This window comes from Limtongia smithiae (genome assembly GCF_038497785.1).
Source record: "Limtongia smithiae strain NRRL Y-17922 unplaced genomic scaffold V1518scaffold_12, whole genome shotgun sequence".
In the NCBI taxonomy this organism is placed as follows: domain Eukaryota; kingdom Fungi; phylum Ascomycota; class Lipomycetes; order Lipomycetales; family Lipomycetaceae; genus Limtongia; species Limtongia smithiae.
Window position 1 is genome coordinate 319502 of NW_027117633.1, and position 27906 is coordinate 347407.

A 27906-nucleotide genomic window follows, 5' to 3' on the forward strand; every position below is an offset into this window, starting at 1 on the left:
TTCGCGCCTCGTCGCGAACAAACGCGTCCACATACCCTAACCCACGTGTCGTTCCAACCCTCAATCATCGATCATTCCTAATGCATACATAGCCAACGCGTCACGATAATTCTCTGAAATATTGTATTACTTTTTAAATGCCCATACTTCTACCCAAGTAATATACTATTCAAAAGTGTGGCACATGCAAACTCGTCAAGATCATCGTGCCAATGCTAAACAGGCCTTCACCCAGCACAAGCCCGCTCGCACTAATCACCAACGCGACATGATCGGTCTTAAAGTACGAGTTCTTGCGCATGAGATACCACCCCACCAGTCCGCCGACAAACCGTGCGAGCGTGAATGAGGGGGAGTTGTATATACCCACGCCGACGGCAACGCCAGAGGGAATCCAGCGCGCGAAGGGCCTCTTGGCGTACACAGAGCGGATCACGGAAAGTGTACCGAAGATGATTGCAAAAAAGAGTGCGAATGCTTGTGCGTGAGGTGGGAGGCCGGCGCCGGTGACGAGTCGCGAACAGTCGATCCACACCACAGCGGTCGGGATGCGGAATACGGCACCGGGGATCTCGTAGACGGCGTTGTATAGTCTGTACACGATCGTCGACAGCAGCACCGAGTACGCAGTACCGATGACTTGCGCGTAAAACTGTGCTTTTGGAGATGCACCTAGAAGATGACCGGTCTTGAGATCCTGCATCAGATCGCCCGCCTGCTGTGCGCCAGCTTCCGCCACACCGCCAGCGATCAGGTTGATCAGCACGGCAGCGGGATTGCTGCGCGGCACGATGAGCGCAAAGAGAAGCTGCGAGATCTTGCCAATTCCGCTGACGGGGTTGAGGTCAGTCTCGCCCAGCGCCCGCACGCCGAGAATCGACAATACAAATGCAATAAACACGGCGGCGAAAATTGCGTACAGCGGAGTGACTGGGAACACGATCTTGATGGCGACGATGCAAAGCAGTGTTGTGCCGGCGATGCCACCGTAGGTGACAATGTCCGAGACAAGATGCTCAGGTGGCGCGTCGACGTCCTCGTCCACGATGTCGACGGCATCATCAGCTTCTTCCTCCTCGTCAATCTCGTCCGTCGGTTGCATTCGCTCCGCGGGGATGCTTGTGTACTCTAATCGCTTCCGCTCAAACGATCGATAGAGACTCATGCCCACAACAACTGAAAAGGAGATAATACTATCCACGACCATAATCGCGAGCGAAATCCACAGAATCCACCCCTGTCCCCCGGTCTTCCAATCATCGATTGGACCCGGGGCCCATCCCATCTTGGTTGCCATTGGCGCAAGAATGCCCCACCCGAGTACGGCGCCGAGTAGCATACCGCTCACAGTGGGTAAGCCCATGATTACACCCTGACCAACGTATGCGGGCGAGGGCTGGAACGTCCACAGCCAGTTCTTCGCAAGGCTGGTGCCGAAGATCGGAAGGCTGCGGAGCAGGGGAACAAAGTAGGCCGCAATTGTATAGCCCGCAGAGATGTTGAAGGAGAGAACGAGGTTGCGGATATTTTTGCGGTACACATCCACATCGTTCTTGACGACCTCCTCGATGCCCTCCTGCGCCAGCGCGTCGACGTCAGACGACGACGAAGACGACGGGGTCGAGGGCAATTCGGTTTCCTCAGTCGACGCAGCGGGATCTGGCTTGTCGTGTAATACCTGAATCATCATCGCCGTAGCACTACCAGACGGGAACCGCAACTTCTCCTTGACGATGACCTGCTTGCGCAATGGGACGGCGAAAAACACGCCGAAAAAAGCAATGCCGGTGCTCCACAGAAAAATCCGCCACGTCGATAGAAGCAGCGGACCGCCTTCCTCAGGGGTGAGCAGCTTCTCCAGCGCAGGGATGATGCCAACGAGACCGAAGCCAAGTGGTCCAGTTCCAACAGCAACGGCGACACTATATGGGTCAGCAGGGGTGGTGGAGAGTTAGTCATGGAGAAAGTACCTCTGCACAAACACCTGTCGACTTGTTAGCTTGGTCAGTCGGAATTACAAACTGAAATTTCACGTACATTCTCGACGTCGGTGAAGGGGTAGGTGAGGTAGCTGTTGAAGGTCTTAAATGTCGCATATCCGAGCAACGCGGAGGGCAAGCTCATCATGGAGATCCATCCTGTTTGCAGACCGAACTGGAAATTTGAAAAGAGCACGATGGACCTGAATATAGTCAGCAGGAACATTCATCTTCAAAGCACAAACACGCGCCCTACCCGATTGCGAGACCGACACCCAATGCACGCGGCGTCGCCTGGGGAGTATTGATCTTGTCGAGCTTGGTATCGATGAGGTCCGTCTCGCTCTCGTGCTCGTATATGGTGGCGTTTGCTTCCGGCATTGCAATGCTCGTGCGTGTCGTGTCGGCGTATGTGCCAGCAGCAAGCAGAGCAGGGTGCAGGCGGAGTTATGCCTGACTATAGTCTAGGAGGGCTGGAAATCCACTCTTAAAACTCGATTTCGCGATAACGTTCGCGGCGATTACTATCCCCGTGCGGCTCAGGAGTTACGGGTTAGGGCTCTTGTACAGTGTTAGTCAGCATCGGCCACGCGACGGTCTGTCGAGCAAACCTGCCTGAAGGGGACATAGCTAAGATGTAGGAGGTACTTTGATAATGACTTTGTGCTGGCTGTTGACGGCTAGTAGTTGTGGCCGGAGACGGCGGAACGCGCCGATATCGCTGTAGTCTGTACTTCGCCAAGGCACGGCGAAGCACGAGGCGTCGAGCCCGGATAAGCATCACCATTTCCAGCGCACGCGTGCAATGACAGCGTCGCTACAACAGCGAGTAGCAACTCGAAATGCAGCAGGCGACTATGTAGTGTGTCTTACGTCGGCACTGTTTACCATACCGCGCAGCCCGCCGACAAGGCGCAATTGAAAGCGGGAGAGGCCGTGCGGCGGACCGAGCAACAGGGCTCTTTGTTAGGTTTCCGCGGCGCTCGCGACGGACGACTCCTCCGCCATGGATGTGCCGACTCAAATACTCCGCGGACTTCTTCTCTTCCTCGCGGCAGTTCGGATGACCTCCACAGGTCTCTACTAGGTACTAACATCCATGGAGAAGACAGACTCGAACCGCAGCGACGGCAGACTGCAGCAGCAATTGCCGACAGTCGATGATGACGACATCGCGCCTAACCCCGCAGAGGAAGAGGAGGAGGAAGAGCTCGGCCAGCCGTCCACCCTCGACCAGCCCGCGCCAAAACCGCACTCCGTATTTACCAAGCGCGAGAAGGTCTTCATCGTCGCTATGTGCTCCTTCGGCGCGTACTTCTCCTCCGTCTCTGTGCCAATCTACCTCCCCGTCATACCCACACTGAAGGAGTACTTCAATGTTACCACAGAGTCCATGAATGTCACTGTCACCATCTACAGCATCTTCCAAGGATTGGCGCCGGTGCTGTGGGGATCACTGTCTGACTCCCTGGGCAGGCGACCGGTGTACATCGTCTGCCTAGTTATCTACATCGGTGCAAACATCGGTCTCGCACTCACGCGGTGGTACTCCATGCTCTTCGTGATGCGTCTGTTACAAGCCTTTGGCGTTGCCTCCACGGTATCTCTTTCCGCTGGCGTCGTAGGCGACATCACCACGCGCGAGGACAGAGGTCAGTACATGGGCGTCACCGCGGGGTTGGGCCTCATCGGTAACGCGTTCGGTCCCATCATTGGGGGCGCGCTGGCGAGCTCGCTCGGCTGGCGCTCCATCTTCTGGTTCCTTGTCATCGCCGCAAGTGTGCTCATCGTCGTTCTCATCTTGTTCTTACCGGAGACAAATCGCTCGCTCGTAGGCGACGGGTCGATATACCCCCCCACAATCGTGAACAACTCCCTGTACATCACCATGCGCAGCCATTTCAAGCATATTCCCGCGCCGCGACGCGCAGACGATAAGCCCCGTAGATTCATGCCGAAGATGACCATGAAATTCCTCGACGCGCTCAAACTCCTCGGCGAGCCTGACGTTGTTGTCGTGCTCATCCCTAACGCGCTGCATTATACCACGTGGTTCATGATCCTCACTGCGCAGTCCACACTTCTCAGCAACGAGTACAATTTCACGACCGCGAAAATCGGATACTCATACCTCGCGAGCGGCATCGGTGGATTACTGGGAAGTCTCATGGCGGGCAGGATCATGGGCACGTACTACCGCAAATGCGTGCGAAAGTACGAACTTCAGTGCAAAGAACGTGGCGAACCTGTCGATATGCGCAAGTTCAACATCCAGCAGGCTCGTTTCGGAACATCATATTATCCTTCACTCGCCGTCGTCGTCGCCTCTCTCATCTTTGGCTGGACAATCCAATATCACGTGCACTACATCGTCCCCATCCTCTCAACTTCCTTACTCTCCTTCTCCGCCGTTTTCTATGTGAATTTATGCCAAACTCTCCTCGTCGATTTGTTCCCCACAAAGTCGGCAGGCTCGACCTCCATCGTGAATCTCTCACGATGTTTGCTCTGTGCAGCCGGCATCGCGGCGGTCGATAAAATGGTCGACTCACTCAAATCTGGCGGCGCATTCACTATCATGGCTGGTTTATGCTTTTTGTCCCAGGGGTTCGTGGTCCTCGAAATCAAGTACGGTCAGCGCTGGGAATTCCGTCGACGCGCGCGACTGGCGGCGCGAGCTGCGGCTGAATCTACTGCGGCTACCGCCGACAACGAACACGAGAAGTAGGTTATTGGCTTGCATTATTTGGTCAGTTTTTTGTCATGGGTCTTCTCGTTATTGCATATGCACGTACAGTGGGTCATTTGGTCCTCAGCATGTTTGTCTGGTCAGTACATTTATCAAGTTGAATATACAAACATTTTCACGACACAACTTTTTTTAGATATTCTATCTCTCCCCTAGTCCACACTCTAATCAGAAGAGATCACGCTTAACCCAAAAACTCCTTCGCGATAACCTCCGAGAACAATCTCAGGCCCTCGACGAGTTTGGGCTGAGGCACGGTCGCGAATGTTCCTCGGAAGAAGATGTTCACCGGCTCGTCGTCGGCGGGGACAATCGACTCGTCGACAGGCTCCTGGTCGGCACGGAACCACGAACCGGGGATGAAAAGCACTCCGTGCTCGATGGCGGCCTCGTAGATGCGCGTCTCGAGCTGCAGAGGCGTGAGCTTGCCGTAGAGCGGGTGCTTGCGCGCGTTAAACTGCAGCCAGAAGAACATGCCCGCGGTTGGGGTCAGCCAGGTGACGATCTCTGAAAGTCCCTTTTCGGTGAAGAACTCGTGCAGACCGTCGAGGCAGACGTTGCGGCGGTGCGTGTACTCCTTACGCAGCTCGACGAGCCAGTCGAGGTAACCGCCCTGGCCCCACTTGGACAACAGGGAGTATACGATGGCTTGCGAGAAGCCAGCAGGAGTCTGAATGGACACCTCATTCTGGCGGGTCAGGCGCTCTATAAAGGGCTCCTGCGCGACGATCCAGCCGAGACGGGTGCCGGGCGCCATCACCTTGGAGAACGAGTCGAGGCGAAGCACACGGCCGTCGACGTCGAGCGAGAGGTAGGATGTGATCAGCTTCGACAGGAATTTGGTGTGCTTTTCGGGGTCTTGCTCGAGGGTCGGTGGCGGGGGCAGTTTGTTCGCGGACACGCCGGGAACGTACTCGTCCATCTGGAGGAAGTAGTACGGCTCGTCCTCGACGATGAGGATGTCGTACTTCGACAGCACGTCGTAAACCGCCTTGCGGCGCTCAGACGAGAGCGTGCCACCAGTCGGGTTCTGGCCAGTAGGGATGGTGTACAAGAACTTTGGCAGCGGTCCAACCCAGCCCTCGAGCTGCTCCTCGAGCTCGGCGGGGAGAATGCCCTCAAGATCAACCTTCACAGGCACCGGCTTGACGCCCTGCGCGTTCGCAGTCTCCATGGCAGACGAGAATGTGTACTCCTCCGCAAGAATTGTATCCCCGCGCGTGGTCAGCAGCCGCAGCGCGGCGTCGAGACCCTGCGTGTTGCCGACCGTCATGAGGCATGCCCAGTTCGAGTACGGTGGGTGGTGCACCGTGTTAGTGTGCTCGGTAATCCATGCCAGTAGCGGCTTGCACCCGTCGGACTGGCCATACTGCATCGCGGTCGCGAGCGGAATCATCCCGGGGTCGTCCGAGTGGTTGTAGCGCCCAACGGACACGGTCACCATAGGCGCATCCTTCGCTGTCTCGGGATCATTGTAGGTTGTAAATGGTGGCTCCGGCGCAGTCGCAGTGATCTCCTCGAAGGGGAAGTATGCCGGTAAGGGGAGGCCGCCGCCAAGGGAGACAATTCGCGGGTCAATCGCGTATTTGAACGCGGTCTTGAGCGGCGACGGACGGCGCGAGAGCGCTTCCGTGGAGAGATGACTCCACAAGTCCTTGGCCTTGGGCAGCACCGTCTTACCGTTGACGCCGTTCGTTCCGTTTGTAGTCATTGCTGCGGAGAGAAGGGGGCGTTGATGGAGAGTGTGGGGGAAGTAAAGGCAAGTCACAACGCCGAAGTTCCCACGATATTTTTCTGGCGCAGCCTCACTGAAGTTGCAGCCGCTAGCTCGATTACTCACACTCCCCACAATCCACGACACCAGCAATATACCCCAGAGAGCAATGCAACCGCGATTTCGTAGTAGCCAGTGGCTTCTTAGTTCTCTCTTGTTACTATGTTGTACCATATTGCGGCAGCGCAGGCGTTGGAGCATGTGCTAGCATATCTAACAGTTCGTGCACATCATGAGCCAGAACATTACTTTGACATTGCATTAGCAAACTCTTATGGAGCAAAACTGTGTTTAAGCCAAGAAATTTTCAACTAGGCCGTTGAACTCGTCCGCCTTCTGGATATTCACAATATGTCCAGACTCCTCAACCACCTCATGCCTACATCCCGCGATAATCGACATTAGCTTATTAAACACCGGCACCTGTCCGTCCATCTGTCCCGCAATCAATAGCACATCTTCATAATCCTTGTGGATCTTAATTGCTTCCAGATACTTTGTCAGATCGTAATTTTGCAGAGCACGCACGCTCGCGACGTAGCCCTCGGGCTTCGAATGCGCGACCATCTTCACGATCTCATGCTTGCGGTGTAAATGCGCTTCCAAAAACTTCTGTCCCGGATCGCCGGGAAACCAGCGGTTTATCGTCATCTCCGCGAGCTTCGCCATACCTTCAGGGCCTTCCATCGCGATCTTGACCAGCGGCGCGAAGAAATCTTCGCCACCAGGCGGCGGTACTGCGGTTTTTAATGCGCTGCCCGCCGCGACAGTCTTGCCTATGCGCTCGGGGTAGATCGCTTTTAGAACAATAGCGGTGGTCGCACCCATGCTGAGTCCGATGAACGCGTGTAGCTTGACGATCCGCAGATGATCCATCAAAGCGATGACATCCTTGGCCAAATCTTCAAATCTCTGCCCCTCGCCAAAGTAATCGTAGTCCCCGCTCGCAAGTGGGGACTCGCCGTGGAAGCGTTGATCGTACATGATGATCGTGTACTGGTCCCGGAAGTGCTCGACGAACTCTTTCCACAGTACCTTGTAGGAGGAGTTGAGCGAGTTCGAGAGCATGATCGCCGGAAAACCAGAGTCAGCGCCCTCAAGTACTTCATATGCAAGTTTGACGTTCGGTGCGTGCGGAAGCGTGAGAAGACCACGCTGCTGTTCGGATTCTGCTGCCATGATCTCGGCTTGATTCAGATGACGATTGAATGTAATGCCTGTAGTAAGTCCAAGTGTGCAATGTCGACGAGATATAGTCTAATCGGCTTAAAGCGCAATAAAACACTGATAGGAGATTCCGAACCCGGCCAGCAAACGTGAAGTGCACAATGGAACAGGGCGCCGTGAAGTGAGGAGATGTGGAGAACCGGCGTTCAGGGCGCGTGCGGCGCAGCGGCAATTTGTGAGCCTCCAAGCATGTCCGACGGGTCCGACTGCGCCGAAAGGCACTTTTTCAAACATCCAACTTTTCAGAAACCAATAGCCGTAAGGTATTAGGAACTACACATGCCATGCTTAGGAGGATAATCGAGCGGAGTGAATGCTGGCTCTACGATGCCAGCTAGCAGATGTCTCGAAAGTCCCAACGCGTGAAGCCCCCCCGCCAACCACGCCGCACAGTTCCACTAGTTGCCAAACTGTAGATCTAAGTCTCCGGATTAACCAGAGTTCCGGCATGGTAGCGACGATCCAGCCTCTTGCTGATTTTGTTGCGCCAATGTCGGTGCAATCGCTGTCGACTTGTTGAATCGACCGTGCGAGAGCGTGGAGAGCGAACGGCTGCGGAAATCGAAGCTCAAGATTGGCATACGTCGTACTAGCTAGCTAGCATATTGAGAAAGAACTCGGCTAGTGGACAAAAGACGGTGCTTAATATCAATATCGAGATATCTAGGCTATCCCCAACGTCTTACGGGACTTGCGGCGGTTGGTTACCAATTTGGGATTCAGTATCTGTTCATAAGAACCAGAACGGTAGACAATTATATCCTCGGTTACTACAATGCTGACGTCATTAGCATGGGTTGAAGACCGCACTCGTATTTGCATCAAGAAGGTATAGAACTGGAAGTTATCACCAAAGTGCAATATTTAGACCCGTTCCTATGCTCGCAGGCGCAGTGGAGTGACTTCGCAATTAGCTCTCTGGCCTGCGCGACACCACCCAGAAGTAGGCTACCCATGTGTGATCCGGCCTGCGACGATGTAGAATAATAACATTGATGATGCAAATTATTGTAAACGGGGCAGCGAGGACAAGGGACGCGATCGATTACTGTAAATGTGCCTCTGACGCGTCGCCACGTACCAACAACGCCTGCACCGCAAGTGTCCTCTTCACACGCATTTCCTCGACAGAACGCGCACGGTGGCTTTTCATGTTTCCTACGTACATGCACTAGCAGATATTCTCACATGTTGCGGAAGTGCACTTTGACAAGAATTCTGATCCGGTTGTCTGATCTGGAGACGACGGTCAAGATCCCTTGAGCACGTTGAGAATTTGTTGTGACCTTGGTTCTAACATAACGGCCCTAGTACGTGGTCACTAAGAGTAAGCCGACTGTGCGTAATAATGGTCGCTTGATTACCGTATAGATAAGTTGACAGAGTGTATAAACAATGACGAAAACCTCGCGCGAGTGGAATGGAGACTCGCAACGGGCGGCGACGCGTGAACATGCGAACACGATCCGCTTGACTCGTCAGTCGGGTCAAGCACAGCTCAAACCACGAATGTCTGCGGCGGTGTATACAGGAGATCGCTTCTTGTAGACCACATAGGCACATACCGGGAGCAACGAGTCCCCGGCTCTGTCACAGCTCTGACTCAGCTCTGGTGTACAAGCCGGTGATACCCCTGCGCTCATGATTCAGCCTATGGAAGTGCGTGACACAGCTGGTGTAATTCTTGAATGACTACGTGTATCATGCCATTAACGCGTCGTGATTGTTACAACGACTGCTTGGCTAAACCTCCAGCAGTGCCCCGTCAATGTCATCCACCCGCTCGACGACCATAATGGCTCTGTCGCTCGTTATCAAACGAGGATAGTCCGATATCAATCTAATCTCTTGGGCCGAGCGTCAAGGCGCGCATTATTGTCGTACCAGCTGAGTAAGTGCACTGTTCGCGGTTAACACGGCGAGGAGATCAAAGCTGGACGCTGGAGAACGCTAGCTGATGAGTCACGTTGCTGAAGCAGCGCAAATATTGCAGAATTCTCCTAACCATCTGTGGCCAAGTGCTGTAAGTATGACATGAAGACCGGGAGATTGGTGATCTTTGGTGGAGGCTGGGCTCTACAATCGTGAAGCCCTTCGTCAAATTGACTGGATAAAATCGAAGTAATAGGACACCTGTCTGTCTTACGACGAACAAAGGACCATTTCATAGTTCGCTGTAACACTTTTTGAGTTGGAAGGGTCCACGACTTAGCCCACCAGACCAATAATAGTGTATAGTAACTTCGGTCCCCGACCAACCGTGCCTTGTTTGCACGTCACCTGAGGCAGACATGATTTGCGGCGTTCGACAGCGCAACGACACGAGACTTCTACAGCAAAGCCTAACCTGACTGCTGGCGGGCGTTTGCTGTAGCAACAGTCCATCCTCGTACCGTCGCTGTGCGACGAGAAAAGTGGTCCCTGACTGCAGAAAGTGGTCGCGCGAAAGCTCGCTAGCCCCGGGACGACCACCGGCTGACAGATATCATATCGCGCCTACGCGGAACGGGCTACATCCGCGCACACTGTTAGTCCGGTTGCTTGCTAGTGCTGTTGCGCGGACGGGCCCTCTAGCTCATGTTTCCGAATTCTCGAAACAAAAGCCAACGACCGGCGGTCTGGCTGCTGACATGTGCAACGGCACTCTCGGGTAAGCTCACTCGCGGTGCATCCCCCTTGTCAAGACTCTAGACGCACTGAGCAGGCACAGCAAGCTTATGTCCGGCTTAGATCGTCGCTTGGTGCATGCCGCGACGAATTACAGCGTGCGAATTGAAAGTGCCAAGACCGACTGCGTCATATCGTTCTCATATGACTGTCAAGCGGGGCGAGGGGAGCAGGGATGAAAAGCGTGGAGCGCGAGGCGTGTTATCTAAATTATAATTATGGGTCGTGCGGCGGGACGACGTTTTGCAAGGAGCGTGCGCGTCACGCCGTCCGCGCGAATGTGTTCGCGATGTAGGCCTGGGATTGCGTGAAAATGTGCAACTCAGGCGCGAGATTGCACGATGCTCGCGGTTCCGTACGACCTGCACTCAGCTTTTGATGCGCGGCGTATGTTTTGCCTGGCTGTCCCGGCCACCGCAGAGCGGCGAGCGGCTGGTGAACTGCCGAGTGAGCAAGTCGCAGTAAGGTTTGGAGTTATCTCAAACGTCGCGAGCGGCGGTGCTACCGAGCAGGATTCGATTGCTACTCTCTGTTGGGACGCGGCCGCCAAGACTTGCAATGGCTTCATGTCCCGGCAAAACTCGAGGCCGCTTTCTCCCCGATCGCAGTGGGCTGGCCGTGTGCGACCCCGCGAGGCAGTGCGCGATAGCGATAGAGTGTGCGCTGTGCACAGCGTGCGGGCCATAGGTCGGCCCCGGCTTCAGACGGTGCGAGCTTGGGCATGGAGTGTGCGTTCAACATTGCACGACCGCTAGCTGGCGTCTGGCGCACGTTCAGGATATACTTTGTCCTGGACACCTAGGCGCCAGCCCCTTCTTGACCGTGTCTGACACTCCACGGCGTGAGCTGGATCTCACACCCTGCCGTACATTTGCCCTGGTGGCGACCCGCCGCGAAACCGTACATGACCATTTCTCGTCCTCGTGGACCCCTGGTCCTTGGCGACCGCCCTGAACGCCGAGCAACGCCTCTGGTCGCCACCGCGCCACCACGGCAGGCTTCGCGAGGTGCGCGCGGAGAGTCGCCGACTCGCAGACATGCCGCGTCGACGGGGCCGGTGGAGATGCAGCGGAGTCTGCGGCGGGGCTGCCGGGAGAGCGCGGCCGTTAATACCCGCACGGATCAGGAGCAGGTGCGCGGCCAGAGCGCCGATTGCGCGTGCGCTGCAGGCCAGTGCTCTCTTATCCTGCCTTTGCGCTCCGTCCGAGCGCGCTCCGCGGGTCTGTGGCCGCGGACGGGGCCAGCGAGGGGCGTGGAGGGGCCAACTACGCCCGCAGAGCTCCACGAGCGCAGGACCGTCGCAGGCGTCGCGACATGAGGCGCGTTTGCGCGCAGACAGCTGACGGGTCGCGAAGAGGAGTGGCGCGCTGCTGCTCCTGTGTCCGCCGGGGTTTGGTGGAAATGCTGTTTTCCGGGAGTCATGGCGACCCTCGGGGCGGGTGTCGCCCGTCTCACCCGCCGCGACGGCAAAAGTGCTGCGAATCCCGAGCAGTCTGGCACGTCAGTATACTTCGGTACGTCGTCTGCTTATCTGGCATATTCCCTATCTGCTCCGTCACCGTATCTCGAGGTTCTAAACTTTGCGAGGGCTGAAGCCATCAGCGTCCTGACACTGCACTAGGGCGCGTGCTCGTTGTGAGCTGCCACAGCCAGGCGCGTGGATTGGATATATAGTCGCACAATAGGCCCCTTCTATACACGGTCCCTCGCCAGGCTAGATTACGTCGACGCTTCTTTGTTTCGACGCCGCTCCCGCGCACACCGTGAGTGTCGTCTCCCGTGCTCAGGTGCTCGCCCGGTCTCTGACATTCTCTAGAACACCATGAGTACGACGAACTCTGAGAAGGAGAACTACGAGGTCGGTGTCTTCCAGGTACGCCGTGATTGCTGATTGCCATTGTCATTCTGTTCTAAGCCTCTGTCCAGATGAACTCGGAGGAGGACACCCGGCAGGAGTTCAAGGAGGGCGTCGAGGTCCTCGTCCACCAGCTCGATGCTGAGAAGAAGAGGCTCTCTATCGAAGACTCTGAGACCGACGAGATCGAGCGCGCCAAGGTCGTCCAGCTCATTAAGAACATGAACAAGACCGGTGACATGGGCGACGACGACCCATTGGCTGACCGTGCGTCCGAATATCTCTACAAGATGCTCCAGCAGGTTCCTCTCGAGGAGGCTCTTGAGATCATCAAGCAGGCTCTCGTCGATCACTACGGCGATGTCAACTTTGAGAACGAGACCTATGACAAGCTACAGAAGCTCGCCGACGGCCCCGAGTCCTTTGACGGCGACTTCGATACCTACGATCTTGAATGCCGCCTTGAGGCTACTGTCATCAAGTACCACTCTCCCTACCCCGAAGTCCGTGCCGTTACAGACCCTTTCGATGACGTCGACATGCCTGTCGAGACTATCCGCGCTTACGTTCTCGGTGCCATCTGGGTTGGCGTTGGCAGTTTCATTAACGAGTTCTTCGCTTTCCGCCAGCCCTCACTCACTTTGAAGTCTACAGTCATCCAGCTGTTCCTCTATCCTTGTGGTAAGGCCACCCAACTCCTTCCTGACTGGGGCTTTTCTTTCCGCGGCGTTCGCTACAGTATCAACCCCGGCCCATGGACCATCAAGGAACAGATGTTGGCTGTGATTATGGTCAACGCTGGTGCGCAGACCTCTAACTGGATGTCGATGTCCGTCACTCTCCGTCATGAGCTTTTCTTTGGCTATTCCTGGGCTACCACTGGTTTCGCATGGGTCATGAATTTTGCAAGTTTGTTCTTCGGTTACGGTCTTGCCGGTATGATGCGCAAGCTTTGTATTTTCCCGGTCAAGGCTGTTTTCCCGAGCGTTCTTCCTACCCTTGCGCTCAGTCGTGCGCTAATTGTCCGCGAGCGCAAATTCTCCGTCAACGGCTGGACGATTTCTCGTCAGAAGTTCTTCTACCTGACCTTCGTCATCTCCTTCTTTTACTTCTTTGTTCCGACCTTCCTATTCAAGGCACTGTCCGACTTCAACTGGATGACATGGATTGCACCGCAGAACAAGAAGGTTGCCCTAGTCACAGGTACTTTCGTCGGCGCGGGCTGGAACCCGTTCCCATCTTTTGACTGGTCCGTCATCAACTACAATGCTCCCCTGGTGTATCCCTGCTTCGCGTACATGAACTTTTACGTCGGCGTCGTCATCTCGGTCATCTTCACCACGGCTCTTTACTTCGCGAACTACAGATACACCGGCTATTTCCCGCTCAACTCCAACTCCGTCTACGACCGCACTGGTGCCGAGTACAACGTCACAAGAATCTTGACCGACAATGTATTCGATGCGGAAAAGTACTCCGCCTACTCGCCTCCTTTCATTGCTTCTGGTAATCTCGTCGGAACTGGCGGTCTATGGGCTGTCTACACTTGCACGTTCGTCTATATCTGCATCAGCGAGTGGAGGCTACTGTGGGAGACTCTCAAGATGATGGCCAAGTCTGTTCGCCACCCACTACGCAACTCGCTTGATGACTTCGAAGACCCGCACTCACGCATGATGCGTGTGTACCCCGAGGTCCCTGATTATTGGTTTTTGATTGTCTTCGTTATCGGTATTGGCACGGCTTTCGCTGGTATCTTTGCTTGGCCCACGCACTGCCCGATTTGGACACTCATTATGATTTTCCTCTTTAACATTGCTATGTTCATGCCCACACTAGTTGTTATGTCTCGCACTGGATTCAGTATGGGCTTTGGCGCTTTCTCTGTGATTCTTGCTGGTTACATGGATCCTGGCAATGCCGTCACTTCTATCCTTCTGCGTATGTGGGGTTACAACATCGATAACCAGGGCGAGACTTTTATTGGTGATCAAAAGATTGCTCATTATGCGAAGATCCCCCAGCGTGCTACTTTCCGTGCCCAGATGGTTGCTACTCTCATACAATGCTGCTGCACTGTTGGCGCTGTTGAGGCACTCTTTGATTCGGTCGTTAACTTCTGCTCCACTACTCAGAAGGACAAGTTCACATGTGTGTTCTCGCGTACCGTCTACTCCGATGCTATTCTCTATGGTGTTATCGATCCCGATCGTGTGCTCGGAACTATTTACCCTCAGCTGAAATACTCGTTCTGGATCGGTGCTCTCTTTGCTGTTCCCTTTGGTTTCCTGCAGCTCTACTTCCCGCAGAAGCTGAAATGGTTCAGTATCGCGCTTATTGGCTACGGCACCATTGAAATCGGATACACATACAACTTGACCTACTACACAGGCGGTGTGTACATGTCCCTCATCTTCATGTGGTATCTGCGAACCCGCTATGTCGCTTGGTGGACCAAGTACAACTATATTCTTACATCTGGTCTTTCTGCTGGCGTTGCTTTCTCTGCTATCATCATCTTCGCTGCGCTGCAGTACCCGCAGGTCACGCTGTCATGGTGGGGCAACACTGTGTACGAGGCAGGATTGGATTATGCTGGCACTACGCTCTTGGACGTCCCCGAGGGCGGTATTGGTCCCGCCATTGGTGAATTCTAAGTTGTTAGTGGTTTAGCGTTTATGTTTTGTTTATTTGTGTTATGTGCTTTGATTGGAAGATATAAAAAGCAAGTTTTGTAACGGCGACTGCATGTGACGATATTTGGGTATGTCTCCGCGCGGTGTAATATATGAAGTCCTCCGGGACGTTCCTGATCATGAATTTCGGTGTCTTGAAAATGACTGGCCAACCAGAAGATGCACAGCATAGATTGGTGCAAGGTCGGGTCAGTCGAAAAGCTCTACAAAACCCTCATCGCTGTACGACGCTCATCGCGACATCCCAATACCTCGTGGACACGGTGCAGACGCGGCGAACTATATACCTCGGCCGCAATTCTTACAATCGGGTATATATACCCCAATGGCGGCGCACATGGCAGCCCCGCGGCCGCACTACACGAATAAGACCGTGTGGACCGCGCAACGTGACACGTTCGTGCTGGATGAGCTTGTTCGCGCGACGAATAATGGTCTCGTGAACAAGACTGGGTTCACGAAGGAGGGATGGCGAAATATCACGAACGCATTTAATGATCGGTTTTTTACGAATTTGGATAAGTCGCATATCAAGAATCATATACAGCTGGTACGTGAAGTGTATGTGGCTTGAGGGGCGATGGTGATAGTGGTGGGATGGGAAGATTAACGTCGGGGTGCAGATGAAACGGACGTACGAGGCGTGGATTCGGTTGAAGATGAATGACCAGTTCGAATGGAATCCGATCACGCGATTATTTGAAGGGACTGATGACGCATGGGAGCAGTTTGTAATTGAAAACCCGCACGGTCGGCATTTCAAAGGACAATCGTTCTTTTACGAAGATAAGATGCGGCAGATTTTCCCCAAATACCATAACAGCATCGTCGGCATCGTGGAAGTCGACGAGGACATGGATAAAGATGGCGAGGATGATATGGGGACTAGCGTCGGCGGCGGTGGAGATGGTAGCGGCGTTGTGGACCATGGAGTTGATAGCGTCGAATTAGAGCGGCGGAGGGCACGCGCGAATATGACCACGAACGCAGGAATACCATTTGAAACTGCAGACGATGCGGCGAGGTTGGGGATGCTGGGACTCGCACCGCCATCGCAGCAACAAGTTGGCACGACACCGCCATCATCACAGCAACCCCAGATTCAATACATGCTCACCAGCTCACATGACCAGATGCCACCACCACAGCAGCAGCATCAACCGCAACAACAGCAGCAACAGCAATTACCGCAACCTCTGACGCCGGGTTCGTTTCATGGGCATGGCGGCGGTGTGGGTAGGCAGGCGGTGGACCATATGATATCGTCGCCTGCGAAACGCGCGCGCACGACAACTGCGGCGAGCGCGGCGCTTGCGCGCGCAGCTGTGGGCAGCTCGCCGCTAACACCGGTGGTCGTCGACACGGAGTCACTCAATGCGGCAGTGCGGTTGATGACAGAGTCCATACGGCAGGTATTCGAAGTCACGAACGGTACACTATTAACTGCGTCACGACACATGATGGACCCATCAGTCTCACAGCATGTGCAATACCCAATACCACCAACCCCACCCACATCATCCACCCCTCCCGCGCCGCCACCTCTCAGCACTGGCGACTCAAATTCCCGCTTCCAAGCCGCAGTGAAACTGATATCCCAGATGCGCAGGGACTTTGAGTGGGATAAGCAGCAGTATAAGCAGGCACTCGCGGTGCTGCGACAGTTGGACGAGTCGGGAGTGATTTTGCTGCTTGAGATGGATGATGACGCGCGTGAGGATTTTATTCTCGGTGGGTTTTAAGGAGGTGGGACTGCGTATCATTAGTTTGATTGCGCGTGCCATGACGATAGGGTGAATTTGGAGTTTTTGAGCACTGTATTTTATCTGTATTGCTATGGCAGCTAAGAGGGTTACTTATGATAATCATCACCTTACTGACCGTGGTGCTTCCTGACCGCTCCGTTCAATCTGGGGAGGTGGGACCACGGAAGGAGAGCGAGCTAGTTCTGTCCAGTCATCCAACTAACTAGTGATGGTGCTTATCAGTGACTAGTCCTCTCGGCATTATGCATGAAGTCATGCAATGTAGGACGCGTCGCGATGGGAGTTGGGAGGACACGAAGACGCGTTGTCGACTGGCGTTGCGGTGGGCGGGAAACCCCTGCCCTCCGTGCACTCGTAGCATTTTGTAAACAACCACCTCGGATGCCCGCCACACCCTTGCGTCGACCATCACTGCATCACCGCACCACCGCACACCGCCAGATACCCAGCAGCAGACTGTTACGAGGCTGCCAAAATGTCACAGCAGACGCCGCGCTCGCGCCAGCGGTTGCCGACGCTCTTCGAGGTGCTTAATCGGAGGACACTGCCCCCCGTGGATTTATACTCCTTCTACCTCTTCATGCGCGACCAATACCGGTCGGTAGACTACCTTGACTTCTGGCTCGACATCGAGCAACACATGGCGCTGTGTCGTCTATATGTGGGGCAGCTGCGCCGGTCGGTGCTGCTCGGGACGCCGGACTTAGAGAAAGACCCGCACAAGCGGCGGAGCTCGAGCATGATTTTCGAGGCGCTGCATGCAGCGGACGGCATGGAGGGCGAGGCTAGCGAGAATAAGCGGCTGTCCCTGATTTTGCGGAGCGAGGCGGGCGAGTATGGTCGGCGGTCGAGCAGTATTGAACCAGGCGATATCCACGCGCTGCAAAATAGCACTGTGATGGCGATGGAGCGGAAACGGCAATTAGCGGCAGCGGCAAGCGATATAAAGAAGAAAGCCGCGGTGGCGGATGCGATTGATGCGGAGAAGGGCGCGGGGTTGAAATCTAAGGTCGGCATGGCGGATACGGAGGAGCTTAGGCTAACGCGCGCAAATATACGCGATTCTGCGCGAAGTATCATGGCGACATACCTCGTCGGCGGCGCACAATGCGAAATAGCACTACCTTTGCATTTGACGCGAGGTATCACTACCGCAATCGAGGTCGATGGGCGCGACGACCCCGAGCTCTTCGACGAGGCGCAAGAGTACGTGTTCCAAGCCATGGAGCGCGAAGCATTCCCCATCTTCCTGTCATACCGCGCCCTCGGAAATCTCGTCCCGGGCGGCGCAGTCACGCGGCTACTCTTCGGCCTGCTCGGCCTCTTTGCTGCGTTCTGGGTCGCTTTTATCCTCATCTTTTTGGACTACCACAAAACTACACGATTATGGCTCATCCTCCCATTCTCCATCGGAGTGTACGGCTGTCTTTCCTACCAATACTACCTCGATCCCATCCTCGTGTTTTTTGGGTTCGGCGAGCAAACGTATTTCCATTTCGCGCGCATCAAGGAGCCGTATATCAAGGCGTTGCTTGTCCGGCGCGCGATCTGGGTGATGGGATTAATCGTGCTGCTGATTGTGTGTTTGTGTGTACTATTTGGACTTGTGCCCGGGCGGCGTTTGTGAGCCTGAATTTATGGTGACTGATGTTGTTTTCTCCAAGGTTTATGTGTGTAATTAATGATAAGGACAACAAATGGCAAGAAACTACGCGGGTCGCGCGCAGCTCCTGATTGCAGCTCAAGAGAGTGAAACAGCGATGCACATAATACTTCACTTGTTGCGTGCGTGATGTCGTGGTTGTGGTAGAAAAGTGGCCCTTAGACGCGCTGCAACACGCGAGTTAGCAGCAGCAACGCGATGAGCACGCGTTCACACCGTCCTTTAAGCAAAACTTCTCATTCACAATCAAGACCCAGCACAATACAAGAGCAACAAAAGATGCTAAACTGTAAACGCCACATGGTAGCAGAATGCCACTGCGCCCGTTGAACAGCCAGCAATCAAGGCGAAATGTAAACGATCAGATGAATCTCGCACATGCCATATGTAACCCCAAAATCTTAGCCTCCCAGCCACCCTTCCGCCTACCTCCATTTATCCTCCCTATCCTCTGCGAACTTTCCATCAGCTATCGTTACGCAATACTCGAGCCATGCCTGTACCAACACATCAGCTTGCGGTACTACCACTTCATCTCTACACGCACGCTAGCTAGAACATTTATTAACGTGCACAATATTTTGCGCAGTTTCGTTGGACAGAACTTGAAGAACGGGCACTTGCGTATATTATATCTCCCGGATCGAGATCAGCCTACTTTGATATTGTCTGCCAATCGCATAGAGCTTCTCCCCGCGACACCGCATCAGTCCTCAATCCGTGTGTCAGACTCCTGCTGTCATTTTATATGCTCCTTTATTACCTCTGCAGTATATCACCGGTGGTTGATGGTGGTTCAACATGGCGGTGCTGCTAAAGTAGTCCTCAGCACATATGCAGAAAGTCAAGGCATCTTAGATGTTTACTTCTGGCCACTTCCGTTCTACCTCTCTGTATTCTGGTGATTCTGTGTATTCAACTTCTGCGAGTTTAAGACGGCTACGCCTATCGTGATATATTTGGCGGCCGAGACAGTGCAAGAAATATAACAATCTCATACACGTAGTCCTTTGAAATCACAGATAATCAGACCATTACAAACCCATTCTATGTGCGAAACAGTTCTCCAGACCACATCCATCGTCTAGCTTGAAATTGCTTTAAACCTCTAGCCCTCACCCGCATACATCTCAGAATAGATCACGACGAGGACGCGTCCGAACGCGAATGGTTCAGGGACATAAATATCACGTGTCTATCATGTGATCAAAAATTTCTTGAAACTCACTTGCATGACTCTACACCGCCGACTTTCCGTCCACTTCACATACATTGTTAGAAGCCATGGCCCAGCAAACCGCCGAGGAAATCGCAAAAACGGCAAGCGCTGCCTCCGCCGTGCTCCGCACTGTCAGCGACGCCGACCGCGTCGTTGCCCTACAACGGATATATGCAGTGCTTACAACTCACAAAGCCGACATTCTCGCCGCCAACGAACTCGATATTGCGGAGGCGAAAATCACAAACGTGGCCGGTCCGCTCGTAAAGAGACTTGACCTTGCGTCTCCTGGAAAATTCGACGGCATGGCGCAAGGAGTGCTTGACGTTGCTGCATTGCCTGATCCGATTGGGAAGGTGCAGTTCAAATCCCAGATGGACGACGGGCTTGAGTTACGTCGGGTGTCATGCCCTATTGGCGTGCTTCTGGTTATCTTTGAATCGCGCCCGGATGTGATTGCAAACATTGCTGCGCTTGCGATAAAATCTGCAAACGCAGTGATCCTGAAAGGCGGCAAGGAGAGTCTACACACCTTCACCGCGATCTCAAACCTAATACGCGACGCGCTCGCAGACACGAAGATACCCCCTGGCGCAGTGCAACTTGTGGAGAGTCGACAGGCCGTCGCCGATTTGCTTGCGCAGGATACATACATCGATCTCGTTGTGCCGCGGGGGAGTAACGCACTCGTGCGGTCGATTAAGCAATCTACAAAGATTCCCGTGCTAGGACACGCGGATGGTCTATGTGCGATTTATATCAACGAGGACGCGGATGCTGATATGGCGACGAAGGTCGTTGTCGATGCGAAGACGAACTACGTCGCGGGCTGCAACGCCGTCGAGACGCTCCTCGTACAAACGTCCGCGCTCGACACTGTGTTCCCGCAGGTCGCATCCGCTCTCATCGCCAGTGGGGTCGAACTCCGCGCCACCCCCGAAGTCGCCACCACTCTCACCAAGCTCAGTATCCCATTCACACCCGCCACGCCGGCCGATTTTGATACCGAATTCCTCGACCTCATCATTGCGGTCACGTCTGTTCCCGACGTCGCCGCCGCCATCGCGCACATCAACATGCACTCGTCAAAGCACACCGACTCTATCATCACGGCATCCCCCGTCGTCGCAGAGAAGTTTCTTAACGGCGTCGATTCCGCGGGCGTGTACTGGAACGCGTCCACGCGCTTCGCGGACGGGTTCCGCTACGGGTTTGGCACCGAGGTGGGGATCTCTACCAGCAAGATCCATGCGCGAGGACCTGTCGGGCTGGAAGGGTTGACCACGTACCAGTACCAGATCCGCGGATCAGGGCAGGTTGCGTCTGAATACCTTGGCGCAGGCGGCAAAAAAGAGTTTAAGCATAAACAGATTGTGTAGTTATTAAAAGATCATTTCACATTCCACCCACAACTATGCTAATTTTTATGACTTTCAATATATGAACCCGCATAAAGTACATTGTACATAAATACAGATGGAATTAAACCAGAGATATCCACTACATAAATTAAACGAAAATATGCGCCTGAACAAACATAAACATCACAAGGATAATATCTTTTGACACGCGCGCTCACAGCAGGATCAGCTAGAAGCAAAGCCTGCTCACAAACATCGAGCGCTCATTCCTTTTCCTCACAGAACTCCCGACTACTCGCAGCCAATGATGACGGTGCCAACTGGGGGCGGGTTGTAATCGATGAAGTACTCGATCACGCAGTCACCTACACAAGACAGACGATAGTTCATGCTGCTACCGGACGCGCACGACTCGGGGGTAGCAAGAGTGTCGTTGTTGCCACGAGTCAGGGTGACAGTATCCAGGGTAGAGCCGGTGGGAGCAGTGTCCCAAGTGACAGTCTCATCGAAGGAGTCAACAACCTCGATCTTGACCTCTGTCTCGCCCTCAAGGTAGAAGGGGAAAGTGACAGACGAGTCAGGGAACATGAACAGAAGGTCGCAAGTACCGGTCATGGTGCTGGGGATGTCGTACTGAAGGAGGACATCCTGCTCGGTGCTGCCAGACTTGGTGATGTTAGCCCAATAGCCCGTGCCAAGAGCAGTATCAGGCGACGAATTGCTGATGGGGATGATCAGGTTGGGCCAGACGGTGGCGGTAGGAACGCAGACGGAGGAAGTGGAGGAAGCGACGGTGGAGGTAGTGGAGGTAGTGGTAGGAGTGACGGTGGAGACGACGCTAGCGGTAGAGACGGCAACGACAGTAGTGGACGCGGTGCTCACAACTGAGACAGTCTCAGACTCGACGACGGTGGTAGGGGCAACGACGGTGGTGGGAACGACGACAGTGGTAGCCTTAGTGACCTCAACGGTGGTGGGGACTACGACGGTAGTAGCCTCAGTGACCTCAACGGTGGCAGTCGCGCTCTTGACAACAGTGACCGTGGAGAGCTCAGTTTCCTCGACGGTGGTAGGAACGATGACAGTAGAAACCTCGGTGGTTCCGACGGTGGCAGTGACGCTGGCAGTCTCCTCAACGGTGACGGTGGCAGACTTGACAACAGTGACACTGCCAGTCTCGACAACGGTGACAGTCGCAGTCTCGGAGTAGACAGCGGTAGCAGTCACAGTGACGGTAGCCGCCTTCGCAGTAACCGTAGCAGTGACGGTGGCGGTCTCGTAGACGATCGAGGGAGTAACGACCGTCGAACCAACAGCAGTGACAGTCACATACGACGAAACGGTAGCAACCTCGGAGACAGTGGCAACCTCGGTCTCAGTCTCAGTAGCAATGATGCTGACAGTGGCAGTCTCATAAACGGTGGAGGGAGTGACGACGGTCGAGCCAACAGCAGTGACAGTCTCCTCGGCGGTGACAGTCACGGTTGCCTCAGCAGTAACGGTGGCCTCAGCTGTCACAGTGGCCTCAGCGGTCACAGTGGCCTCAGCAGTAACGGTGGCCTCAGCGGTGACCGTGGAAACAGCAGAGACAGTCACTGTCTCGGCAACAGTCGAGACGGCGGTGGAGGTAACAGTGACAGCCGAGCAAGTGGTCTCGGGAGCGCAATACTCGTTCTCGATGTAGAGCTCGACAGCCGTGCAGGCCGACGCAGAGATGTTCTCCACATAAATGTTCTGCTCATCACCAACACCCGTGTCACAGGCGTAGAAAGTGGTCGAGTTGTAGTAGGACAGGAGGCCGCCAGTGGAGCAGAAGCCATACGGGCTGGCGGTGTCCTGGAGAGCGGCGGTACACTCGAACTGGTGGTATGGGGTGACGTAGCAAGGGCGGCCATAGATGTCCTGATCCAGGTTAGACAGAAGGATCAAAACACATTATCAAACAGAACATACAGAGAGGGTTCCATTGCCGGTAGACATCAGCGACAGGCAGGTGGTGCCATTGCCGGTGCGAACCTGGCCATCATAAATCTGACCGAGATAGGTGCGGACCTGGCCGTCAGCGATTTGGCCGAGGGCACCCTCGGACGAGGAGAGGGAGAAGCCACCGGAGGGGAAGCAATCAGCGGCGACGGAGGGGGCGAGAGCAGCAACTGCCGCGGCGAGGGCGACAACAGACTTTGCGTACATGACGAGCGAGATGCAGCGAGCTACGACGTGTGAGAGGAGGACGTGAGAGAAAGGGAAATCCGGCGCTATATATGCCGCGAGGCAGCGCACACAGAAGTGTGCTCGGTGCGAGCGTGGCCTCGATCGGGGACGCCGTGCGCATGCACCCCGCCCAAAAGGGAAGCCCTATTGGTTTGCGTGCGGCGTCGTGCTGACCCGTCTGCACGGTTCCGCCCTGGTTCGCAACCGACTCACACTAGTGCCACGCCAGGATGCCCTGGTGCATGGCGCTAGACCGCTTGCGGGCTAGTGCAGGCACAACACCGCGTGGTTCACACTACCCTTCATGCTACGACCCGGCCGTGTCCACCAACATGGCCCTAAATTTAGACTTGCATGTTGGATCTATTTTTACGAGCCACTCCGCGGCAACCGCGCAGTTCTGCGCCGGTCCAGGGCTCTGCGGCAGCCCGCCGCAGCCGCACTCCGCACCTCTCTATATCTGCAGGGGAGCTAGAAGGAGCGCCGGCCGGCAGCTGCACCACCGAATCGCGTTTGCGGCTGCTGGGCAGGACCGCGGGGTTTACGCAGGTCGCTCTGCGCAGTGCCAGCTCAACGCGCGTCTCGTGATGAGGCGCTGGGGAATAGCGACCAGTGCAGAGGGCGGGGGCTGGCTGGGCTGTCTGTTCCGGGGGCGACCCTTGCGTAGGCTCCTCGTAAGCCCTTGCGCGTGTCCTCGCACTACGCCTATCCCCGTCCGCTGGCCTCTTCTCGCCGCCGGGAGTTTCCTCCTACGACCCCGAGCCTCCGTGCTGCCCTTCGTTCGTCCGTCTTGGCGCGGCCATCGCTACCAGTGTCTTTGTGTTGCGTCCGTCGCAGTAGTGCAAGTCCGGACGTCTAGAACACGAATGTTTACATACTGCCATGACTGTGCGACAGTTGATCGCGGTCCACTGCACCTCTCGTGCTCGTGATTCCCGCGTCGTTCCTGATTTGTGAGCGTTGTGCCCGGCTCCGCACTCACCACTCGCCCTCTCACAGCCCCCGGTAGCCTTGTGTTCCGAGCTGCAATGCGTGATCCATCTTTTATCTACACGTACATGTCAGTTCCCGCACGCCCCGGCGTCGTCAGTCTCCCCGTCGTCGTCAGTCTTCACTTCCTGCCCCGCTTCGCGCGCTCGCGCGCAAGACTCGTAGTCGCGCCTCGCGAAGGGCTCTCGCTGCTGCGGGGTGTCACACCGGCGGCGCGGCCGGAGCAGCGAGCCCTAAAATAATCAATCGACTACGGAGCAGATCCACCACAACACCTGACTCTGCGCACGCACGCAATTGGTCAACTAGGCTGTTTGCCGCTGGCCTCCGCCATCGCAGGGACAACACAGGCTGCTGCTTTGGTGATCAGCGAAGCCGTGCTTGCTGTCTCACTCCACCCATATACACCGACCCGGTCAGCACTTCTTCGTGCACTATTCTCGACTTCCTCGTCCAATCGCCCTAGACCAGCCATCTCCGCACCACTTTTCCGCCGTAGGCGCTGCCGTCCGAAGCGTACTACATCTACAACCCCGTCGCAGCCAGCACATGTTCTCGGTGCTGTCGGCCAGTCTATGCCCTCAGTGCCCCCTAGAATTCCATTCTGCCCCTTTTCTAGAAAGCCGCGCACTCCCTACTTCTGCGGCCGTCAGTCGACGTGCGCAATTAACGTTTCTCGTACTACAGCGTTGTGAGTTCGTCTTGAGTGTAGCGAGCAGTGCGACGTTGAGGTGCGGGCCAATTACTTATCCCTATTGGGCTCGTGGCTGACCTGGTCTGGCATCCAACCCGGTTTGCCCTCTGCGCGGACGCTACGCCCAACAGGCCTAATTGCTTCACAACGTCATATGCTCAAACTTAATGTCGACCTTAATTATCACGCTAGCCGCATGTAAATTGAATCTACCGCTCCCCCGGCAGCCAGGCTCGTCCAAGCGAACGAAACAGTCCAATTGCGTGTCAGCTGCGCTGCGCTGCGTGTCTGCTGCTTATCTGGCACCCATCAGCCATGCGAAGGGCACCGCGGCGATGCTCTGCGCGCGTTGCTGCGGCGATCCGCGGCGTCCCGTCATTCGTCAACCCGCTCAAAGTTAGACTTTCGCGCTGGCGTCCGTGTGTCGACACATGTGAACAGAGTTTGTGCCTTGCGCAAACTGCTACGTCACAACGGCCGAGCTGTCAACAGCAGCAACAAGCACTCCACTCTCCTCCCCAGCCAAGAAGCTTGATCCCGTCAAGTGCGCTGCCGGGACTCAAGCACGCTGTAGTCGTAGCCATCAGCGCGCCGCTCCATTTCATGATGCAGGCACTCTAACACAAGCCCGAATACCCAGCGAGAATCTGCGCAGCAGCAAACAGAGGTCAGAAAAAATGGGGCTAACCAATTTTCTAGCAGATGTTTCAGCGCCTCACTGAACAGCTCTCGGTTCACAGAACTCTGATTTTTGTGTGTGAAACTTCAGGTCCCGTTCGTTGTCCTCGTCGAGCACGCTGAAACGAAGCTCTTCAAGCCTCTGCTCCGCGTCGTACTTCACCGCCGATCTTCCGCCGGCCTGCCATCCATAGTCTAATCATCAACGCATATTGCGGCCTGCCACGCGATTCCAAGCCAGCGATCAGACAGTAATCAACCGCGCGAGAACCACAGTGGTGACGCCGCGCGTTAATTTGGTTTCATGATCTGAAACACCGCGCATAAAGGCGCAAGCGGCCCCAGTCCGCGGCTCAAACGTCACGAGCTCTTCGCTTCGCCAGACCAACTCACAAACTTCCCTCCCCAATTACCTCGTTTAGGTCGTCGGCTGCGCTTGCTCTTCTTCGCCTTCTCCCAAGAGACATGTGCTCATGACGACGATATGGCTCCCCGCCCAAGATAGCAACACCGCATGCGGATTTCGACGGCGCACCGTGCCGCGCCATGGCATGACCTGTTCACGGAAAGAGCAATGCATGAGTGTACGTCCGCGGGAAGGGCGTCTTCGTTAAAGTGCTTGTCCTCTCCTTGTAAATAGCCAGTATACCTCCTAATTGGATATGTTTATAGATCTGCATTCTTGTGTTCATGGATAGTATTTGCCTTCAAACGCATCTCCTCAACCTGCTTACGTGCAAGAAAGGAGTACATACATCCAGGCCAACCAGTCTGCCACGCTCACAACGCTGCACAACAACACATCGTTGTGACGACGTATAATCTTCGTCGTCCGCATTGGTATATGCCTGCCAAATCGGGGCAGCCTCGGCCCTCGGTCATCCAAAATCACCGACGACAACCACCTAGTCCAGCCTCCCGTGTGACTGACTACATTCCGCTCCTCGGAGAATACTTTCGAGCGCACCACCGCCAACAGCGACCATTGCACCAACACAAACTCAGGCAACAGAGGTTGTTTATTTTGATGAAGCGAGCCTAGCCGGCACGGCTGGCAGCCGCAGATCATAACAGTGACTATTCAATCTTGGCATGGCTGCCTGGTTGAACTCTTAATATGACGACATGACGTGGGCTGGGGTGCGCAGTCGATGACGGGCGGTAAACAATGACGTCCTGGTCATACAACGCTTTCGACTGACCTTGTGCTATACACTATACAACCGAGCAAATTTGCGACCCTATCAACTTGAATCTCTTCACCAGTTAACGTATCAAAGCATCACTCAACTTTCTCAATCTCTCCGGCCAAAGTTGTTCTATTTTCGAAAACCAATTTCGGATTATTTGTCAGAGTACTATCGGTGTAGGCCGGTTCATGAAAATCTAGCGGAGGCGATCCAGGTCTTCGGACCCGTCGTGAGCTGGCAAGCGTTCTGGTCTGAGCACCCTCTTGACAAGTAAACAAACAAACACAGCATGTACATAGGACCGCTCCGCCATGCGTGATCTACCTAGCACAAGCTTGGCTGGTGGACAAGCAGCCATGCTAGAAGACAACAGAGAATTCGCGCCCAGTACAGGTATGTAGGTATTACGTAGAGGACAACCTACACCAGGACCAACAATCGGGATGATGAGCGTTGATGTACGCGTAGATTGATGTACGCGTAGATACTCCATGCAAACGACCTGTTCATATACAGAAGCGTACTTCGTATGTTAGCCAATTCCAAGTGCGGTCGTGCAGATAAAAATTTCAACAAAGCATTAACGAAGCGCTGCATTCGTGATTCAATCATTTTCCGTCTAGCCTCCCGAGCCTCCCGACATCGCATTGGGCCACGATCCGCCAAATACCGCGCTCCCATCCACTTTGCGAAGCATAATTTGCACAGCGTCAGCAAAAAGAAGTCATAGCGCAGGGAAGGTCCGGGAGATGGAGTGCCAAAGCGGCGGCTGGTCGGTCGAACAGGAAAACATCGAGCGGACTTGCTATTTTTGGAAACTGGCGGCGGCGGTCAAACCATTTCGCGCGCGGCGAAGCTCGCTGTTTGTAGCTTCGTTGCGGCCACCGGATATCAGTGTCGCTATACTTAATAGAGTTTTTATAAACTTTTAACTTGTGACAAAAGGCGCGAAGGTCTTGAAGACTTTGTTGTACAACGCGCGTGGTTGTGTGCGCGCGGAACAGAGCTTAAGAATGCCCGTGCGACGATGCGTACTCCATCAACGCCCAAGCGTAGTAATGGACGACTCGGAGATGTGAACGACACAGAAGGTTCATTAAGATCAAATAGAGTATTATGCTCTACGGTTTGGTCTGATCATTGCGAGCTCAGCACTTCCAGATCCAGTACGTTCATGATACGCCCAC

At 54.8% G+C, this 27906-nt stretch overlaps 9 protein-coding genes across 9 annotated transcripts; 5 read left to right on the forward strand and 4 right to left on the reverse strand.

The window, feature by feature from the left end:
- Nucleotides 1-111: 111 nt before the first annotated feature.
- On the reverse strand, nucleotides 112-2461 carry V1518DRAFT_435150 (OPT oligopeptide transporter protein-domain-containing protein). The gene is made up of 4 exons (XM_066906261.1): nucleotides 2236-2461; nucleotides 2038-2182; nucleotides 1971-1984; nucleotides 112-1922 (listed from the first exon to the last, which is right to left on the reverse strand). Exons 1-4 carry the CDS (start codon nucleotides 2358-2360, stop codon nucleotides 170-172), a joined length of 2037 nt encoding a protein of 678 aa, XP_066757699.1. The 5' UTR covers nucleotides 2361-2461; the 3' UTR covers nucleotides 112-169.
- Nucleotides 2462-2745: 284 nt separating this feature from the next.
- Nucleotides 2746-4851, forward strand: V1518DRAFT_421889 (major facilitator superfamily domain-containing protein). Its single transcript, XM_066905326.1, has one exon. The coding sequence runs from the start codon at nucleotides 3079-3081 to the stop codon at nucleotides 4705-4707; it is 1629 nt and encodes a 542-aa protein (XP_066757700.1). The 5' UTR covers nucleotides 2746-3078; the 3' UTR covers nucleotides 4708-4851.
- V1518DRAFT_421892 (pyridoxal phosphate-dependent transferase) lies at nucleotides 4734-6507 on the reverse strand. The gene has a single exon (XM_066905327.1). It carries the CDS (start codon nucleotides 6437-6439, stop codon nucleotides 4913-4915), a length of 1527 nt encoding a protein of 508 aa, XP_066757701.1. The 5' UTR covers nucleotides 6440-6507; the 3' UTR covers nucleotides 4734-4912.
- V1518DRAFT_421893 (Alpha/Beta hydrolase protein) lies at nucleotides 6508-7843 on the reverse strand. Its single transcript, XM_066905328.1, has one exon. It carries the CDS (start codon nucleotides 7679-7681, stop codon nucleotides 6794-6796), a length of 888 nt encoding a protein of 295 aa, XP_066757702.1. The 5' UTR covers nucleotides 7682-7843; the 3' UTR covers nucleotides 6508-6793.
- Nucleotides 7844-12186: 4343 nt separating this feature from the next.
- On the forward strand, nucleotides 12187-15090 carry V1518DRAFT_107053 (OPT oligopeptide transporter protein-domain-containing protein). The gene is made up of 2 exons (XM_066900664.1): nucleotides 12187-12269; nucleotides 12323-15090. The coding sequence occupies exons 1-2, from the start codon at nucleotides 12219-12221 to the stop codon at nucleotides 14906-14908; spliced, it is 2637 nt and encodes an 878-aa protein (XP_066757703.1). The 5' UTR covers nucleotides 12187-12218; the 3' UTR covers nucleotides 14909-15090.
- Nucleotides 15091-15412: 322 nt separating this feature from the next.
- Nucleotides 15413-17036, forward strand: V1518DRAFT_107020 (uncharacterized protein). The gene is made up of 2 exons (XM_066900663.1): nucleotides 15413-15508; nucleotides 15571-17036. The coding sequence occupies exon 2, from the start codon at nucleotides 15571-15573 to the stop codon at nucleotides 16687-16689; it is 1119 nt and encodes a 372-aa protein (XP_066757704.1). The 5' UTR covers nucleotides 15413-15508; the 3' UTR covers nucleotides 16690-17036.
- Nucleotides 17037-17079: 43 nt separating this feature from the next.
- Nucleotides 17080-18474, forward strand: V1518DRAFT_421907 (RGS domain-containing protein). Its single transcript, XM_066905329.1, has one exon. The coding sequence runs from the start codon at nucleotides 17189-17191 to the stop codon at nucleotides 18338-18340; it is 1152 nt and encodes a 383-aa protein (XP_066757705.1). The 5' UTR covers nucleotides 17080-17188; the 3' UTR covers nucleotides 18341-18474.
- A 1163-nt stretch (nucleotides 18475-19637) lies between these two features.
- Nucleotides 19638-21054, forward strand: V1518DRAFT_421909 (glutamate-5-semialdehyde dehydrogenase). Its single transcript, XM_066905330.1, has one exon. It carries the CDS (start codon nucleotides 19661-19663, stop codon nucleotides 20972-20974), a length of 1314 nt encoding a protein of 437 aa, XP_066757706.1. The 5' UTR covers nucleotides 19638-19660; the 3' UTR covers nucleotides 20975-21054.
- A 57-nt stretch (nucleotides 21055-21111) lies between these two features.
- V1518DRAFT_446353 (ubiquitin 3 binding protein But2 C-terminal domain-containing protein) lies at nucleotides 21112-23146 on the reverse strand (the record flags this gene model as incomplete). The annotated part of the gene is made up of 3 exons (XM_066906473.1): nucleotides 21112-21919; nucleotides 22064-22858; nucleotides 22910-23146. 3 exons carry the CDS (start codon nucleotides 23144-23146, stop codon nucleotides 21248-21250), a joined length of 1704 nt encoding a protein of 567 aa, XP_066757707.1. The 3' UTR covers nucleotides 21112-21247.
- Nucleotides 23147-27906: the final 4760 nt, after the last annotated feature.

What these genes read in the sequence shown, in the direction of transcription:
- V1518DRAFT_107020 (XM_066900663.1), top strand. Translation starts at nt 15,571, where the DNA reads ATGAAACGGACGTACGAGGCGTGGATTCGGTTGAAGATGAATGACCAG.
- V1518DRAFT_107053 (XM_066900664.1), top strand. Translation starts at nt 12,219, where the DNA reads ATGAGTACGACGAACTCTGAGAAGGAGAACTACGAGGTCGGTGTCTTC. An exon ending in ACGAGGTCGGTGTCTTCCAG is followed by an intron (nt 12,270 to 12,322) that starts GTACGCCGTGAT and finishes GCCTCTGTCCAG; the next exon opens with ATGAACTCGGAGGAGGACAC.
- V1518DRAFT_421889 (XM_066905326.1), top strand. Translation starts at nt 3,079, where the DNA reads ATGGAGAAGACAGACTCGAACCGCAGCGACGGCAGACTGCAGCAGCAA.
- V1518DRAFT_421892 (XM_066905327.1), bottom strand. Translation starts at nt 6,439, where the DNA reads ATGACTACAAACGGAACGAACGGCGTCAACGGTAAGACGGTGCTGCCC.
- V1518DRAFT_435150 (XM_066906261.1), bottom strand. Translation starts at nt 2,360, where the DNA reads ATGCCGGAAGCAAACGCCACCATATACGAGCACGAGAGCGAGACGGAC. An exon ending in GGTGTCGGTCTCGCAATCGG is followed by an intron (nt 2,183 to 2,235) that starts GTAGGGCGCGTG and finishes GACTATATTCAG; the next exon opens with GTCCATCGTGCTCTTTTCAA.
- V1518DRAFT_421907 (XM_066905329.1), top strand. Translation starts at nt 17,189, where the DNA reads ATGTCACAGCAGACGCCGCGCTCGCGCCAGCGGTTGCCGACGCTCTTC.
- V1518DRAFT_421909 (XM_066905330.1), top strand. Translation starts at nt 19,661, where the DNA reads ATGGCCCAGCAAACCGCCGAGGAAATCGCAAAAACGGCAAGCGCTGCC.
- V1518DRAFT_421893 (XM_066905328.1), bottom strand. Translation starts at nt 7,681, where the DNA reads ATGGCAGCAGAATCCGAACAGCAGCGTGGTCTTCTCACGCTTCCGCAC.